This window comes from Ursus americanus, chromosome 6 (assembly GCF_024610735.1).
Source record: "Ursus americanus isolate L20-20 chromosome 6, mUrsAme1.1.p, whole genome shotgun sequence".
Taxonomy (NCBI): domain Eukaryota; kingdom Metazoa; phylum Chordata; class Mammalia; order Carnivora; family Ursidae; genus Ursus; species Ursus americanus.
The window spans coordinates 48,055,724-48,073,955 of NC_142132.1; the positions used below are offsets into that span (position 1 = coordinate 48,055,724).

At 52.5% G+C, this 18,232-nt stretch overlaps 1 protein-coding gene across 3 annotated transcripts in view; it reads left to right on the forward strand.

Moving 5' to 3' along the window:
• DLG5 (discs large MAGUK scaffold protein 5) overlaps positions 1-18,232 on the forward strand; it is a 122,256-nt gene that overhangs the window by 64,425 nt on the left and 39,599 nt on the right. For all 3 annotated transcript variants that reach the window (XM_045783697.2, XM_087862996.1, XM_045783698.2), the window contains exons 6-9: positions 9,045-9,304; positions 10,441-10,753; positions 15,358-15,542; positions 17,136-17,261. In XM_045783697.2, the coding sequence (XP_045639653.1) occupies positions 9,045-9,304; positions 10,441-10,753; positions 15,358-15,542; positions 17,136-17,261 (884 nt within the window). The remainder of the gene's footprint in view (positions 1-9,044; positions 9,305-10,440; positions 10,754-15,357; positions 15,543-17,135; positions 17,262-18,232) is intronic.

Sequence of the window (18,232 nt, forward strand, 5' to 3'; positions counted from 1 at the left end):
TTGGCACTTGGTTGGTTAGGACCCGTTACCGGTGAGGTTTCCTCTGATCACTTGATGAAGGTGATGTCTCCAGGCTTCTCCGCTGCAGAGTTTCCCCTTTGCCCGTCTGTCTGACGGTCTCTGTGTGGACTCACGATGACTTGCTTTATTCAGTAGTGGGTTGTGATTCATTGTGGCCAGCGGGAGCCCCTTCAAGGTGCTCCTCTGCCTTTTTGACAGGCCCTTCTCACTCTTTGAACACTTTCTTGCGCTCTGGCACAAGATGTCATCCCAGGCTCGTTTCATTTCCTGCCCTTGCCTTGGAAATCAGCCGTTTCTCCAAGGAGTCCTCATTCCGTTTGGTAGAGGGTGGTACTTAGAAGCAAGCTCTGAACGCCGGGTGCGTGCATAGCTACTGGGGTATCATTGCTCCCAAGTCGTGTCAGTAGCCGGAGTAGGTAATATCTGAGCACCCCGTTCCCCGCTTACATCTCTGTTTCCATGTCTCTTGTCCCCCTCTCCCCCTTATATATCTGGATATTCAGTATGTAGCATAAATACTGAAAACCGTGAGTTGGTACTAACACTCCCAGTTCCAGTCCAGCACCACAATACCACAGGTGCATTCTAGCTGCTTCCCTTTCTGTTAACTCCCTTTTACAGCAGTGGGAAGCCCCAGCGAGAGGCAGGGTAGCCCCAGCTGCGTGTTTGTGTGCCTTCCCTCCCCGGGGCTGGGAGTGCTGGGGTGCTGGCTTTACCTCCCTGTCTTTACCTTCACCCCACCGTTTCTTTGCTCGTTTATTTCTGGGCATTTTTCCATCCTGTCTAAATTTGGCTCAGCCTTTCGCCTTGGGTTTAGTTTGGATTTTACTTTTCTTTGAGCGATTTCTCATTTCAGGTGTGTTTCCGGCTCCATCTTAGCCTAAGGGGAGGCGCAAAACCTTGCCACAAAGTGGCAGCATGGGACTTTCTCGGGGCATCAGACTTGGCCTCCTATGGTCGTCTCTGCGGTTAGGGGATGTCGCGTATAAAGCAGGGACGCCGTGGGCCTGCCTAAGTGTTTGCTGTCATTACCACTCTCGTTCTAGTCCTATCAAGGCTGGGTAAATCTGCGCTCCTAGGGGGTGCAGAGCAGCAGCCGGAGCCCGCGCTGCGGGGGGTGTCAGATGGGGCAGTGCCTCTGCTGTCAGTTTGGCAGTTCCTGAGACTGTGAAACACGCAGTACACACACACGGGTGTGTACCCGAGAGAATTGCAGGCAGATGTTGACCCGAACACCTGCAGTGTAAGTGTGTGTAGCGCGTCATTCACAGCAGCCGGAACAGGGAAGGAGTCCAGATGTCCAACGGCTGACGAATGGATCCTAAAAGGTGGTCTGGTCTGTGCAGCGGAATATTAGCGTTCAGCATAGAAACACACGAAGCAGTGGCACCTGCCCCTACGCGGATGAGCCTCGGAAACGCTGTGCGAAATGAAAGAAGCCAGTCACAAAAGAGCACAAGTGTCTGATTCCACTTGTGTAAAATGTCCGCAAGAGGGGATTCCCTAGAGACAGAAGGAGCAGGGGGGTGGGAGGAGGGAGGGTGGGTGCTAATGGGTGCGGGCTTCCTTTTGGGGGGAGTGACGATATTCTGGAATTATGTAGTGGTACTTACTGCACACCTTATGGATTTACAGCCTTGTAAATACACCAGCTCCACTGACTGGGGCACTTGAAAGGGTGAATTGCACAGTGTGTGAATTACAGCTCGGAAAAAAGACTCCAGTTATCACCTTGTCATAAGAAAATGTCTGCCCTCATGAGGCGTAAGTTTCATGGCTTCCCGTTCTCTGACTGTCCTGAGGACTTTCACAGCTTGAACAAACATCTGGACTGAGATTGCGGTTTCCCTTCCCCCCCTTTCCTGTTCTCCCCACAAATGACATGGGAAGGTGACCCCCCTCCCCTCCAGCCTATGCCTCCTTCTCCTATCCTTTCCTATGGCTGTGACCCTTGGGGGGGCTGGTTTGTTACAGTGGTCAGTGAGTTTCCCCAGTTCTGTTCAGCTGGATGGTGTCCTTTGGCAAGTGCCACCTTAGGGCAGCACCAGGACAGGAGGCCGATGGCCACAGGGGTGGGGGTGGGGGGTGTATCTCTGAGCTGCCAGAACCACCTGCTCTCCCTAGACTGGGCCGCCTCACCTCCACTGGGTCTGGGCTGGATGCCGGGCTGTGGAAAGCTCATTCCTGGGTAGGCCAGCAGCAGAGGAAGCAGGGGAGCAGGGGACATAGGGGGTGGCCACAGGTTTCCTCCCCACAGGGCCCGAGGGCAAAGGTTGACCTCGCTGGACAAGGCTGGTTTTGTTGCCTGGCTCCTCCCATGCCTTGTTCACTTGAAGAGGCCCTTGCAGGGTAAATGGTGCTGTTTGACTTGCGTGTTTGCTTGAGGGATTTGTGGGGCTCCCCAGCCCTCTGCATGATTTATCTCTGAGGAAATGAGGCAGCCCTGGCTGGGAGGGGCGCCGCGGGCCTGGGGCTTGGGGCCCAGGCCCTCTCCCACTTTGCCTGTGTGCATGTGTGTGTTTGCATGCATATGTGTGGGGGGTGGCTCAAAGCTCGGCGGGCTCCATCTCCAGGTCCCTCAGTGAGAATGCGCCATCTGGATTCTTCTCGGTTGCTTCCGAAATGCCCAAGAGAGCCTGGGCAGAGATTGCCAAGCCTTGGTTGGGGGAGCAACATGGAGGATCTTCTTTCTTTACTACTGTTATAGGTATTCTTTGGTTAAAAAAGAAAAAAACTGTGAACAACAGTGAAGTCACCCACTCCCCCCTCAGCTTTTGGTGATTCATGAAAGTTGAATTCTTTTCTCAGATATCCCAGGAAAGGGGTTTCTTAGTTTCTGAAGGGCATGCCTTACGGAAGCCCAGAGAGAAGAGTGTTTCTGACCAGTGTAGAGATGAGGGCCGTTCTCTTGTTGGCTTCCTTGTGGGGCACAGCTGAGCTGCTCCGTCCTGCTGTGTGGATGGAACCAGACCCTCGCTTTGGGCCATTTCCTCCCCGTCCTCACAAGCTGGGGGCCTAAAGACTCCTATGCCTGCCTGTCTCATTTTAGAATTCTGTGCCAAATTAGATATTCTCACTCACTTAAAATTCCATTAGCCTTGCTGGGAAGCTAAACATTTGTGTGTGCACGCATGTATGCGTGCGTGTGTGCGTGCGTGTGTGAAGGTTGAACTATCTAATAAGATCATAATCATCTGATTATAAAAAGGAAAAATTCTACACTAATGGATAGAATAGCTTTTCAATTCTCCAGAGTTTAACTGTAGCCATGATTTTTCCAAACTTCTTCAGAGGCTTTGATCACATTTGCCCACATTCTTGAGTCCTGCTTGTAGAGAAAAGTCGAGAAGGATTTGGGGGCCCATGAGCCTCTTTGAATGTCTGGATGCTGTCCTGTGGGAAAGGGATCCTTCTACGTGGCTAGGGCTAGAATGAGAACAAGAGTGTAGACATTGAGGAAGGTGGATTTCAGCTCGGAATAGGCAAGACCTGGTCCCAACAGAGTGTTCACCTGTGGGCAGGGCCACAGCTGGAACAACACAGCCTATTAGCCTGGTGGTCCCAGGTCCCTTCTGATCCCAGATCCCACCATGTGATCACAGCTGGATTGAGCATCGGAAGGGATTTCTGGGTCTGCTCTGGGGTTTTCCCTGACTGACACTGTCTCCCCGGGAACCTGTGACCCATTCTGGCAGCCAGTTCACTGACCTGAATTGTCATGCAGGCTCCAATCCAAGCTCCTCATGGTTGGGGTATTTGGGGGACTATTTCCCAAGGAAGAAAGGCCAAGCCATGGTGTAGATTCCAGATTCTGTTGTGGACCTGTGAAGATAGCAAGGCCCCAAATGAGGTCTTTGTGCCATGTCAAGGCTGCTTTGAGAACTAGTTCTTTTTTTTTTTTTTTTAATGATTTTTTATTATATTATGTTAGTCGTTTCTTGATGAAGCTCAGAAGATGTGGCAACTGCTGGAGGAGAGCAGTCGGCTGGTCTACCCAGGGCTGCCACCTAGTGGGCAAGCCTGAGAATGGCAACAGGGCCTTTGCAGAAACCAGTCCGTGCCTTTGTTTGTTTTTTTCCCCACAATTTACTTTTTTTTATAATTTTTTATTATGTTAGTCACCATACAGTATATCCTTAGTTTTTGATGCAATGTTCCATGATTCATTACTTGCGTATAACACCCAGTGCACCAAGCAATATGTGCCCTCCTTAATACCCATCACCGGTCTATTCAGTCCCCCACCCCGCTCCCCTCTGAAGCCCTCAGTTTTTTTCCAGAGTCCATAGTCTCTCATAGTTCATTCCCCCTTCTGATTACCGCCCCTTCATTTTTCCCTTCCTTCTCCTACCAGTCTTCCTATTTCTTATGTTCCATAAATGAGTGAAACTATATGATAGTTGTCTTTCTCTGCTTGACTTATTTCACTTAGCATAATCTCCTTCAGACCCATCCATGTTGCTGCAAATGTTGAGAACTCGTTCTTTCTGATAGCTGAGTAATATTCCATTGTATATATGGACCACACCTTCTTTATCCAGTCATCTGTTGAAGGGCATCTTGGCTCCTTCTACGATTTAGCTATTGTGGACAATGCTGCTATGAACATTGGGGTGCATATGGCCCTTCTCTTCACTATGTCTGTATCTTTGGGGTCAGTAGTGCAATTGCTGGATCATAGGGTAGCTCAATTTTTAACTTTTTAAGGGACCTCCACACTGTTTTCCAGAGTGGCTGTACCAACTTGCATTCCCACCAACAGTGTAAGAGGGATCCCCTTTCTCCACATCCTCTCCAACAATTGTTGTTTCCTGCCTTGTCAGTTTTTGCCATTCTAACTGGTGTAAGGTGGTATCTCAATGTGGTTTTGATTTGAATTTCCCTGATGGCGAATGATTTTGAACATCTTTTCATGTGTCTGTTAGCCATTTGTATGTCTTCATTGGAAAAGTATCTGTTCATATCTTCTGCCCATTTTTTGATTTGATTATTTGTTTCCTGTGTATTGAGTTTGAAAAGTTCTTTGTAGATCTTGGATACTAGTCTTTTATCTGTAGTGTCATTTGCAAATATATTCTCCCATTCCGTGGGCTGCCTCTTAGTTTTTTTGACTGTTTCCTTGGCTGTGCAGAAGCTTTTTATCTTGATGAAGTCCCACAAGTTCATTTTTTCTTTTGTTTCTGCAGTCCATGCCTTTGGAGCCAGTGGGGTTCTCACTTGGCTTAAGGGATGTTCAGAGTGTAAAACATTTGAAGTGATTCATTTATTTTTTATTTAAAAAAAATTTATTTATTAGAGCGCACGTGAGCACGATTTGGGAGTTGGAGAGGGGCAGAGGGAGAAGCAGGCTCCCTGCTGAGCACAGAGCCCAACACGGGGGCTTGATCCCAGGACCCTGAGAGCGTGACCTGAGCTAAAAGCAGACGCCCAACCTACTGAGCCCCCAATTGCCCCTTGAAGTGATTTTTAATTGGAATGTTTGGGGTACTGTCCACAAGTCAGGGCAATCCAGTCTAGAAGCTGGACCTTTTCCCGACACGGGTAGAGATACTGATTGACCCAGAAGTCAGGAGAATTCTCCATTCGCTGTTTGCGTCCTGGGCACAAGTGGGTGTGGGTCCTTGTGGGATGTTTTTTATGTTGTGGGCACTGCATCGGGTCCTCCAGCCCTCACTGTGTGCACCTGGAGACGTTCAGCTGTCCTTACTTTGTCCTGGACTCGGGCTTAGTTCTTATTTGGTGATTTATGGAAAAGAATAATGTGATATCCCCATGTCACAATGTACAGAAAGGATATTCCAAGTAGTTTTAAGATTTACATGTGAAAAGTAAAACTGAAACTTTTTAGAAAAAAAAAATAGAGTATCTTCATGATCTCAGGGTAGGAAGGAGCTTCTGAAATAAAACATCGAAAGCCCAAACCACAAAGGAAATGACTGATGGATTTTACTGTATCAAGTGGGAAACTTTAGTATAACATAAGACACCTATTGGGAGAAGATTTTGTAATAAATACAACTGGGAAAGGATTAGTACCTGGAATTTAAGAATAAGTCCTGTAGGAAGAAAAGAAGAGAGAAAGGAGCAGCTGGGGAAGAAGGGAGGAAGGAAAATCAGAGGATACGGCCAGGCAATTCATAGAAGAGAAAATGTGTATAGTCAGCAAACAGGAGTCATAAGGAGAGTTGCTCTGTCTTTCTGGTAATTGGGAATGCATGTTAAAAGAGCCCTTATTTGTCTTTGAGGTTGGCATACTATTAAAAGAAAATCTGACTTTCACAACAGCCAAGAGGTAGAAACAGCCCGCGCCCTCTGACAAATAAATGGATAAACAAAACGCATACACTGGGATATTCCCTTTAAAAAGGGAGGAAATTCCCTTACGTACTACAGCATGGATGAAGCTCGAGGACATTATGCTAAAGGAAGGAAGTCACAAAGAGAAACACCATATGCGTCCATTTGTCTGAGGTACTTGGAGTCGTCAGATGCAGAGAGACAAAGTGCAGAAGGGGGGTTGCCAGGGCTGAGGGAGGGGGAATGGAGAGTTGTTGTTTGATGGGGACCGAGGTTCAGCTTTGCAGGATGGAAGCGTTCTGGCGGTGGGTCGCAGAACAGCATGAACGTACGAAACACTGCTGAAGTGGACGTGTAAAAATGTCAGAACTGGTGAAGACCGAGATGGAGACCATGGACACGTCCACCAGGCAGAAAAAGAACGTGCGATGTGCTCCCGTAGTGAAATCCTGCCTGGCGTCACTCTCCTGCATTTCCAGAGCAGCGTGGAATTAAAGGAGCATTAGAAATGTTTACGAATATGTAGGCGGTATAAATAGAATGTTGTGCATGGAAATGGGTGGCAGCAAATGGAGAGGAGCAATCCATTCTGGAGGGGACGGGGCGGGGGGTACCGGATAAAAGGAGGCCGTGCCGGGGGATTTAGCGACACCGGTAGTGGTTTATTTCTTTGGAGGGCAATTCGAGACATGTGACAAGAAAATCAGGATCAGAGCTAGGTGGCAGGTACTTAAAATCTTGTTACATTACGTGCGGGGCTTTTCCGTGTGCTTGGAAGATACTCCACTGGGTTTTTTCTCAGAAAGAGACTCTAGACGGTAGAGTGGGGTTGGTGGTTTTCTGACGATTTTGCAGTGCGCAGTTCTGATCTGCCACAGAGAAGCAGTTTTACAAAACATCGAAGGTTTTAACTGCCCGAGGAACCTGTGTATTGCTTTTTAAAATGGGTTTGTATTTCACTATCCTTGCCTTGTAAGATTTCCTTTGAAGGGAAGAGTTTTTCTAAAGAAAGAGAGAAGAAAAAGAAAAATACTGCCCGCCCTGACTGAGCTGATTTCTGGGGTACCCTTCGTCTCCAGCAGTCTGTAGTCCTGGGAGCTGGTGCTTAGGTCCTAGAGGAACAGACTCCCTTTCCTTGTCTCGGTGATTGTTGACTTTTAGCTCTTTCTTGTTCATCGTCTTTACCAAGGACAGACCCTCCCTTCAAAGGGAGTATTCGGTAGTCCCAGGCTCTGGTTCCTGGGGCTGCAGAAATCTGGTAACTCAGGGTCTGTGCTGAATAAGCAGATGATTCCTGGCCTGTTGCTGTTGGAACGGTTAAGCAAGCTTTTCTGGTTGAGTCCTATCATTTGAGGAGTAAGGAAACCGAAACCCAGAGATGTGGAGTGACCCACCCAAGGGCTCAGATCCCCTGAGGTGCTTAGCAGAAGTCAGCAGGCCCCTGGCCACCAATTAACTCATTTTGTTTTTTATTCTTTAGAGCAGCACCTTCAGTATCTGTGATTCGGAGTAGGATACTATCTTACTTAAAGCCCTCCCATGGTTCCCATCTCATTCGGGATGCAGTCTTTGTCTGCTGTGTCCTTGAAGTTGTGTGCCCACTTCTGCAACCTCACTTCAAATCTGCTCCTTGTTCATTGGGCTCTGACTGGAGCCCTGCCCTTCTCTTTGTGTCTAGAACATGTGTGGTGGTTCCTGCCTCAGGGCCTTTGCACTTGCTCGCCCGCTGTGCTCTAACCATTGCTCTTCGTTTGCATCCAGACTCAGAAGTCAGCCTCCTTAGAGCAGCCTTAGCCCCTCTATTTTTTCTCAGTAGCCCTTATTATGCTCTGGAGTTATTTTATTTGTTTATTATTTCTCTCTTTCTCTCTCTACCTCTTTACCTACCTGTCTCTGATTGTGTGTTTGTATCCTTGCGTGAGGATAAAGGGTCCACAAGCCACAGTCATTATGTGTCCTGTCCAGCATCACCAGCATCTAGAGTATGTTAGATACTGGTATTGGAGGTCCTCAACACCTCCCCCAAGTTTGGTGATTTGCTGGGAGGAGTCACAAGACTCAACATATAATCATACTCAGGGCTAAAATTTATTTCAGCAAAAGCATGCAAAGCAAAATCAACATAGGGAAGAGGTGCATGGGGCGAAGTCCAGAGGAAAGCAGGTGCAAGTTTCTAGGAGTCCTCCCCTGTGGAGTACATGGGACTCACTTAATTCTTCTGTCATTGAATTGTGAGCTACTCCTGGCCCAGGGATTTTACTGGGCTCCTGCCTCCCAGGTACCCTCTGCCTAGCATGTACTGAAATTCTGGACTCCCAGAAGAAAGCATGTGCTTAGCCTAAGCCGCCCTGTTTTTCCAGTCCAGGCACCAGAAGCCCCTCTTGCCACTTGAGGAGCGTTTTACATCAGTGTAGGGAACTGTTTGCCATTCAGGTTCCCAGATGCCAGCCAAGGGTCAACTCGTAAGCAGACCTTTCTTAGGATAGAAGTCTCTGGCCTGCTTTAGTAACTCCTTGCTGCCCGCTTAAGAAATATTTGCAAATGAGTAAATTGACCAGTATGACAGCAAGGCCCGTGGACTCAGACGTTAAGATTCCTAAAGGCCAGAACGTGTGGCCTTCCCTCCTTTGTCAGCGATACTACCCCCAGATGGACAGACGAGAGTGGTGAGCCTGTCCTTCCTCCTGTCCTCAGCCCCCTGGTAAGTGTGACGCTCTGGTCCCCAGGTGTTGAAGCTCAATGGGTCATCAGAAATTCTCAATAAGCTGTACGACACGGCCATGGACAAGCTGGAGGTGGTCAAGAAGGACTATGACGCCCTGCGGAAGAGATACAGCGAGAAGGTCGCCATCCACAACTCCGACCTGAGCCGCCTGGAGCAGCTGGAGGAGGAGAACCGTCGTCTGCTCAAGCAGACGGAGATGCTGACGCAGCAGAGGGACACGGCCATCCAGCTGCAGCACCAGTGTGCCCTTTCCCTGAGGAGGTAAGAGTCGCCCCGCCGCTTCCCTCCTGTGCTCAGGGAGTGGCCAGAGGGCCAAGGGGGCTGCCTTCGCCTTAGGACCACTCTCCTTTATGGGCTCATTGCTCTCTGCAAGGCTCCCAGCCATGTCTGGGGGTTCAAAGGGGGGTGTGTGGCAAAGGGACGCTGCCTTTTCATGCGAAAAATATTTTTGGAACATTTGGGAAACGTTTTGTTGGCACTCAGTGTGCTTGGGAATTGTGCTCCTTCCTCCCATCTGAACAGCTCTGGTGGGTTCTCCCCACCCCATTTCTTAGCTCTCCCCACAAGCCTCTTCCCTCTGTGTCACCCACCCTCCCAGCCAATAGGAAAGTTAATTGTCCTAGGCATTGTTTCCTCTAAAATTTCATTTTTTAAAAGGCATATGTGATCTAGGGAAGTGACCCATGCCCTCAAACAGTGTTTCGTAAGGCGTATTCCTAAGGAACACCAGTCCCCTGGAGCGTGCAGTGGTGTCCTATGCAGGGTGTTCTCTGGAGGTAGAAAGGATTAAGAACTGCTAAGGTACACTCAGGCAGGTCTCTGCACTGCGGGACTTCTCAGAGCCTGCCTTCTGGGATCCTGCACTAGCCGCTCCAGGAGGGGACACAGTGAAGAATTCACAGTTCCATGAAGAATTGGTATTCTCAAGAACACGCATTCAGAAATGCTGCGGGAGAGCTGCGGGTTCTGACTTGCAGGGTTGCCTGTGTGGAAGATGCCTCCTGGCCTGGAGGGGCTGAGCTTTCCTGTTGCGCCAGTCACCCACACCCAGGCCTTATCATCTGTATCTGGGAAATGAGGGGGTCAGGCTCAGTGAGCATTAAGGCCCTGCTTATCTCTCATATGCTGTGTCTCTAGCATGGTCTTGTTTTTATTCTTAAAAATAATATAGCTTGACTGTAGAAGAAATGCACTGTGATTTCTAGTAGAGCAGAGGGCATGAAGTCCTCAGATCAACTTCTGGTATGTGTAGAAGCTGAGAAAAATTCCAGGTCCGGGGGCACCGGCGCCCCGTGACTTCCCCCTCTCAGAGGCGTGGATGACCTCCCTCGAAACTTCATGCTTGACTGTCCAGGGCAGGTCCCCGCCCCCACGTCGCAGCTGCCTCTCTCCCCCAGGTGTGAGGCGATCCACCACGAGCTGAACAAGGCCACGGCGCAGAACAAGGACCTGCAGTGGGAGATGGAGCTGCTGCAGTCGGAGCTGACCGAGCTGAGGACCGCGCAGGCGAAAATGGCCAAGGAGTCGGAGAAGTACAAGGAGGAGCGGGACGCGGTGTACAGCGAGTACAAGCTGATCATGAGTGAGCGCGACCAGGTCATCTCCGAGCTGGACAAGCTGCAGACCGAGGTGGAGCTGGCCGAGTCCAAGCTCAAGAGCAGCACGTCCGAGAAGAAGGCGGCCAGCGAGGAGATGGAGGCCCTGCGGCAGGTGGGCAGAGGGGCGGCCGGAAGGGCAGAGAGCAGGGCTGTGGCGGCCGCACTGTCCGCACCGGCAGAGTGGAGGGCTTCTCCGAATGTCGGGCCTGCTTGCTGGGTTATTGAGCGACGCCTGGATAGCTGCTGAGCTCACGCTTGGGGCCCAGCTCCAGTGTGGGCTGCAGGGTGCACAGAGGGAAGTCCCTCTGTGGGCCGGGCCCTGGCGCTTACGGCGACGTGGGCAAGTCGGCTGACACACGCAGGCGCCCAGGGCCTCTGCGCATGGGCACGCCCATACCCAGCCCCCAGTTAAGTGATCGTAGATCAGCCTTGTGTGGCGGTCAGTGCACATCTCAGAGACTTGCTTACTGGGAAGCAAGACCCCAAGGCCAGGTGCCCAAAGCTATTGATACCTTTGGCCTTGTGAATGCAGAAGAGCACCCTCAGGGATCACCCCCCCCCCCCAAAAAAAAACACGTGAGGAGTCTTCTCTTTAAAGGTCTGGGCTCCTGCTGGTAAGATGTACTGGGCTGAGCCCAAAGCTCCTCTAAAGCCTTGTTCCCTGGGGCACATGCCTCCAGGGTCAGGGGCTGGGGTTGAGTGGCATCAGAGTCAGGCCACTGAGCTTGACTCCTAAGTGATCAGCAAGGAGTCTCTTCCTACCTGAGCCACCTTGGCCTCATTGCTGACACAATTTTCCCCCAAATCCAGGTGTGCCCTGCTGGGGCTTGTTTTTGCTCATGGATTCCTTCTATTTGAGATTCCCTTGCCGTCCTGTTGGTTGGTGCTGTGGCTCTGCTTAGAGCTGCTGAAATTGATCACAGCAGACTTTTTCCCCCACTGAAATAGTCCTCTACTCCTGCCCCTTCATTCTACTTGCTCTGCAGGTCAGTTACAATGCAGCCCTTAAGACTGGGCCGTAAGAAGCGAAAAGCAAGGGGCAGGTTGGCAGGGGGCAGCGTGCATTAGATTGTTGTGGCCAGAGCCCTCTGGACTGAGCACGAGGCAGGGCTCATGCCCAAGGGGTGACTGGGGCCTATGTGTCTCTGCAGTGATGCCTCCTTTTGCCCAGGCAGTGATCAGGACCACGGGAATGCAAGGGACAAGGGCTGTGCTTAGAGAGCAGCGTTCCGCAGTTATGGGATCTTTTGCCTCTTTGGGCCTCGGTTTCCTCATCTACAAAATGGACATGAGAGCAGCGCCTCCCAGGGTAGCTGGGACTGTAGTTGTTGACTTTATCGTTAAGATGATGGTTATGCCCATCCAAGTCTCACTGCCCTGTTAGGACCCGAGTGAACCCTAAGAAACTGTTTCTGTAGGCAAGAGTGGGCCAAATAAGAGTGATTTCATACAAGGGGAATGAGACGTCTTCAGACCTTGAAGGCAGAAGCCTCGTGGAAAGGAGTTAGAGCATGACGAGGGTATTTTTAACAAGCAAAGATAATATATTACTACTTGGTCATCGTTCTGGAGAAACCATCCCCTCGTTTTTACACTCTGATATCTGAGAGCTGAGTTTTTGGGAAAAATGTCCATATTAAATAAGGAAGACAAAACGGTGAAGAGGAAAACTTTGAGTCAGTCACTAAGCGCCAGTCAAGGAGAATGCATGACCTGCCGAGAGGGGGCTCGGGCAGCAGCCCCCTGGTTGCGGAGGTTAACTGTGCTTTTGTGGCAGCGTGGACGGGCTCCCGGCCTCCCGCGGCGCCGGCAGTGGCGGCGGTCTGTCATTCCCCTGCGCCCCCTTGCTCCCAGCCCTCCGCGTGCCCTTCAGCCCGGAGCCCGGTTTCCGGGCCTTCGCAGGGTGCATTGGCTGGGTGTCAAGTGTGCCTGTCAGCTGAGGCAGGAATCTCTTCTAGGCACTGTTCCGAGTCAGCAGGCTGGAGAGGAGAAGCCCTGCTCCCACCCTGGCAGCTTCCAGAGCTGAAACCCTCGGCTCCTTCTCGAGTTTGTCTGGCTTCTCAGACAAGACCATGCCCCACCTGGCCAGAGGAGGCCAGGTCTGTGGCCTTGTCCGTGCTGACCCTGAGGTGTGATTGGGAGGGTCTTCTCTCCCCAGGGCCTGACGAGTCCCCTTGGGATTAACCCCGTCTCTCCCCAGCAGCCGCCTCATGGTGGGATCTGCTGAGGTGGGCCTTCCAGCCAGGCTGTATCCCTGATCTCACAGCTGCCTTCATTCTGCTCAGCTGAGGAAGTGGTTCTTTTTCTTTCTGACAGACTGCATTCTCTACACTCTTCCCCTCGCTCATCCCTCTTTCCTCTCTCACTGCCCTCCGCCCTCTTCTCTGGAGTGCGTTGTGGCGAAAAGAGGGCTTCAGGGGGCCTCTCCAGGTCTTTGCCTGGCTCTGGACGCTCCCTCTCCCGTGCTTCCCCCCCTCCCAGAATGGGCATGTCCACGGGAGCTTCCCCGTCTAGGGCCACCGTCCCAGCCTCTGGCTGTTGGTGACCAGGCGCAGTGAAGGCTCACTGCCTTCAAGAGGACAGAGGAACTGCCTGGGACAGCTGGTCTCTACCCCTGGGAAGTTGTGGGGTCCCGCTGCCTGACACACAGGCTCTTCCAGTTAGCAAGTTATGTCCCAAGACCAGCCTCTCTGCCAGAGCTCTTGTCCCACAGGAAGGCCAGCATGGTCACTCAGGCCGGCAGTGGCTTACCATGTCCTTACCCTCCTACTGCCCCTGAATGCAGCTGCACCTCTGACTTCCAGTGCTGTTGGTGGGGCTGAGCTCGCGGCCAGGGGACAGAGCGGGAGCAGTGTGGGAGGGGGGAAGTACTGTTGGAGGGGGGCGACAAGCAGCAGGGGAGCGGGACGGCATTCCAGGAACATTTCCACGTCTGGGAGTCCGGGAAGGGCTGTGAGATACTGCCAGGATGGAAGAGACGGGTGTGCTCAGGGATGCTGTCTGCTCAGGGAGCACTGCCCTCTCCCTGGGACCCTGGTGTGCCTCTGCGGGGTTGTTCTTGTTGGCTTGTGCCTGAGCGGGGTATGTGTCTCATGGAGACCCGTCCCTGGCTCCCTGAGCCTGTGGCCCCCTGGATTAGACCCGTGGGAGACAGAAGGAGCTCTCGGGTGGTGGTAACACGTTTCAAATATAAAACTATCAGTATATTATAGAACACTGAGTAAAATGTGAATTTAAGTAAATGTTATCATTAAATCTCTTCCTTATTATAATAAATTCTTTAGTAGTAATAATCAGTTTTCAAAAAATAACAGACTGGACAAACCCCCAACACTGCATGAAAGTGGGAAAAAGGGGCGCTTGGGTGGCGCAGTCGTTAAGCGTCTGCCTTCGGCTCAGGGCATGATCCCGGCGTTCTTGGATCGAGCCCCACATCAGGCTTCTCTGCTGGGAACCTGCTTCTTCCTCTCCCACTCCCCCTGCTTGCGTTCCCTCTCTCGCTGGCTGTCTCTCTCTGTCAAATAAATAAAATCTTAAAAAAAAAAAAAAAGTGGAAAGAAGTCAGAACGGAAATAATTTGACTTGATCTTGGGAAATGTGGGGTGTGAACAGAGTGTATCAGCCACCTGTCCCTCTGGAGTTAAGGTGTACATGTCTGGGCAGACTTTTCTCCAGCTCCTCCTGACTCTTGACTCCGTATGTGAGAGCTGCGGGGTGGTTGTAAGGTGACTGTATGTTTCCTCTGTCTCCCTCATCCTCGTCTCTTGGCTGAGCCTCTGGGATCTCTTTGGGCGCGTCTGTCGGGCTCGGCGTGGAAGGCGGGCTGTGGCGGCGGCCCAGGCGCTCTTGCTGTGTTTGTCGTCGTCCTTCCCGCTGCTCACAGGTGGGGATTCCCGGCGCACACAGCACTGCCTGTTCCTCCTACGTCCGTATTCTGCTTCCGAAAGCCTTTGAGCCGAAGCGGGAGTTCCTCCTGCCGTAGACGCTCACTTCACCATTGTCCCCAAGTTGTCTAAGGATTCTCGAGGCGCAGGGGGAGCTGCTTCTACGAGCACTTCCAAGAGTTTGATTCGAAACGGTAGCCGAGCGTGTAATGCTTTGGGAGGTGTCAAGATGCGGATGCTTCAGATTTCAGCTTTTTAGACAAACTGAGACACGTAGGACGTCTCCAGCAAAAATACTGGTGTATTTTCGATTTAAAAATAACTCCGTATGCCAGAGCTTAAAAATGAGTATTACAGACCCAGGGGGTTGGGAGTCATCATGATTGACGTCTGCACCTTTCACTGCATTCAGGCCTTGTGTCATTATGTTTTGACAGGAGAGCTCTTCAGAGACGAGGTGGGCTAGGATAGGAGCATGCGAGTGGCAGGGAGGAGCCTGGGACAAGCGCTCTGGGGGAGGCGTTCCATCCGGGCCACGGCGACCGTGGCTGAGGAGGGGCTGGGGTTCTGGGCCAGGTTCTCTGCGGGGCTGGAGGAGTTTGGACAGGACCCTGCCTAGTGTCACTAGGTGTCTCGAGTGTGGCTCTGGGACAGGTTGTCACGGTGGGTGCGGGTACAGCAGGGGCGTATTGGGATGGGCTCGGGCTAGGATCCTGTGTTTCCCTCCATCCGGCTCCTGAGGGTTCAGCCCCAGTCCCTGCAGCAGCAAGAGGGCACTTCTGGACCAGAAGGGTCAGTAACCAGACCTCTGCTTACCCCTTGACCCCACCAGATCAAAGACACGGTGACAATGGACGCTGGCAGAGCCAACAAGGAGGCTGAACTCCTTCGAAAGCAGTGCAAGGCTCTGTGCCAGGAGCTGAAGGAAGCCCTCCAGGAGGCGGACGTGGCCAAGTGCCGGCGGGACTGGGCCTTCCAGGAGCGGGACAAGATCGTGGCAGAGCGGGACAGCATCCGGTACGGGGAAGCCCTGGGCCAACGTGGGCTCTAGTCTCCCCGTGATGCACTGGATTGGTGGGGAGGGTCAGAATCACTTGCCATGTGGCCAGGTAAGGTGGGAGTGACCTCGGTTCCTCCTTTCTGACCTGACGTGGTGGCCCAGCCTTGCTTCATTGCATTAGAAGTGTCCATTACGTCTCTATTTCCCGTTTCATTTCAGCCTAGATGTCTGCGTGTGCACTGTGTCTGGATGAGACCCTTCCCTTGCCATGAAATGGCACAAAGACAGGTTTCTTTCTCAGGGGACTTCTGATGAAACGGACATATAAAAATGCATTCTTCTAGTTGGTATTCTGTGGACATCTACTGTGTGCCAGGGTGTTCGGTCCCTTGTACAAGGAGGGAGAGAAACAGCCTTCAAGGCTCCGAGGGGGGTGTGATGCCCCCTTGGGGCCAGTGCTCTGGGGGCCATGGGCAGCTTTGTCGGACAGGGCAGCAGGGGAGGGGAGATAAAATGGTTGGCGAATTCCAGGGGTATGGTCAGAGCTGTGATGGGGGCATGTAGGGCACTGGGGGGACAGGCAGGGAAGTCTTCCCCGGAAAGCATGACCTTCAAGTTAGAACTTAGGCCTGAGTGGAATTTTTCCAGGTGGAGGAGGTGGGTGAGCGTGGCAACCTGAGGGGACACGAACAAAGACGTGGTGTGGTGTGCTCGGGGCAGAGGCATGCTCATGGACTTGGGAGTCACAGGAGAGGCGGCTGCCCTGGTTCCTGAGGGCAGGCTGTGAGGGCCTCGAAAGGGAAGCCCTGAGTGTAGTCTTGATTCTTGGCTGGGGTAGAGCTGTGAGGGGCTGCAGTGGTGTTTGTGGTGACTTGGTCATTGAGAGTTTCAGAAAGATCCCTTGTGGCTGTCGGGAGGAGAGACTGCTAACTAGCAAGGCGGGTCAGGAAGTGAGGGTTCAGGATGGAGGGGATTGGGAGCCATGTAGAAGTGGGGGCCAGCCCTTAGGGCGTCCAACAGAGCACAGGCTCCCCTGCTGCCCAGCAACCTGTCCCTACCTTCTCTGCGAATGGCTGAGGTGGTCCTGGGGTCCCAGGAGCCACACGTCCTATGCTGGGAAGTTGTCAGGAGTTGTCTTTGCACCTGCACAGAGCTCAGGGCTGCGGAGATGCATGAGGCATGATTCCTGTCCGAGTGGGGGGCTCAGTCTAGTTGTGGGGCGGGGACAGCTGTAGAAAGGCCTGCGTGTGGGTAGAGATGAGGGATGTGGTAGATGCTGGAATCCAGGTGCCTGCCAGGTGGGCTGGTGCTCAGGTGGGCATTCACCCAGGCATATCGAGAGTGAAGCCGTGGGATGAGCACTGGACTTTCAGAACCCGTTGCCCAGTAACTGCGGAGATGTCTCCTTTCCTGGTCCTCAGTGTCTTCTCCGCCCCTCATGGGGTTGGCCTGGGTGGCTTCGCCTCTAGACTTTCCATCGTTCCCTCAGTGTGTCTGGAGGCGAGGCAGGCACCTGGGGTGTTTGGGTGCTGGGGCTGCAGTCCACTGTAGGCCATGAGTCCTCTGCCCCCGCCCCTCACGGTGACGTCGGCCTCTGCCTTCTCTGCCAGGACACTCTGTGATAACCTAAGGCGGGAGCGGGACCGGGCAGTGAGCGAGCTGGCCGAAGCTCTGCGCAGCCTGGACGACACGCGCAAACAGAAGAATGATGTCAGCCGGGAGCTCAAGGAGCTCAAGTATGTGGGGGTGGGCGCCTGCCTGCGGGGAGCTTGTGTCTGGGAGCCCGGTGGCCCCTCTCCTGTCAGGGCAGGGCTGCCCTGCATGCCGGCCCGGCTGGCTGTCACTTCACTCTGCCTTACTCTGTCAGTCTGTAGAATGGGTCTGAATGCCACCTCCATGTTGAGAGGTAATGAGAAATTCTTAGAGCATCACAGAAGACGGCGGCCCGTTGGTGAGCACGCGGAGGTGGGCAGGCACTGTGTACAAAGGCACGCAGGAAGGCTTCTGTTCCTAGGCAGTCTGTTTGGAGACAGGCAAGCGAGTACTGTCCATCCATTCATTCCGTTTCTACCTCATTCATTCACCAGCTCTACAAGGCTTTACTGAGTGCCTGCTGTGCATGGGCCAGGCCTGTGGGAGGCACTGGGGAAGCCACCAAACAGTGGACCGGGTCTTCCTGGTGGGGCTCACAGCACACAGGAGGAGACAGACCACAGGCGGGGCGGACAGAGCGACAGCTATGTGGACAAGGTGTTGACGTCATGATGCAGCGTTTGGAAAGCCATCACCACTTCACGGTCCATTCTGCCTGCGGTGGTGGGATGCCTGTTCGGGGGAGACTGTTTGGGGTGTCGGACAGCCTCCCCTCAGTTACGGCACTGCACCCAGGACTGCGGTTTGAGATCTGGTGACCCTAAGCAGTGGACTGAAGATACAAAGATGAGAGTTACGAAGAGAGATTGGCAGAACCCAGTGGCTGTGCTACAGGGTAGAAGTGGACTCTAGTGAGAAGCGGGGCGCTCCGTTCGGATAGGGTGGTGCAGGGCGGTGAGGAGCAGCAGTGTGAGTGTGCAAGCCTCACTTGGGGGAGCAGCGCCTCCCCTCCCTCCCCAGTCGGAAACTTTGACATGAGCCAACCAGCTTCATTTCCCAGATAAAAACCCAGAACCTCTTGAACTTCGGTGCTCTAAGGAAAATTTTGGGCTAA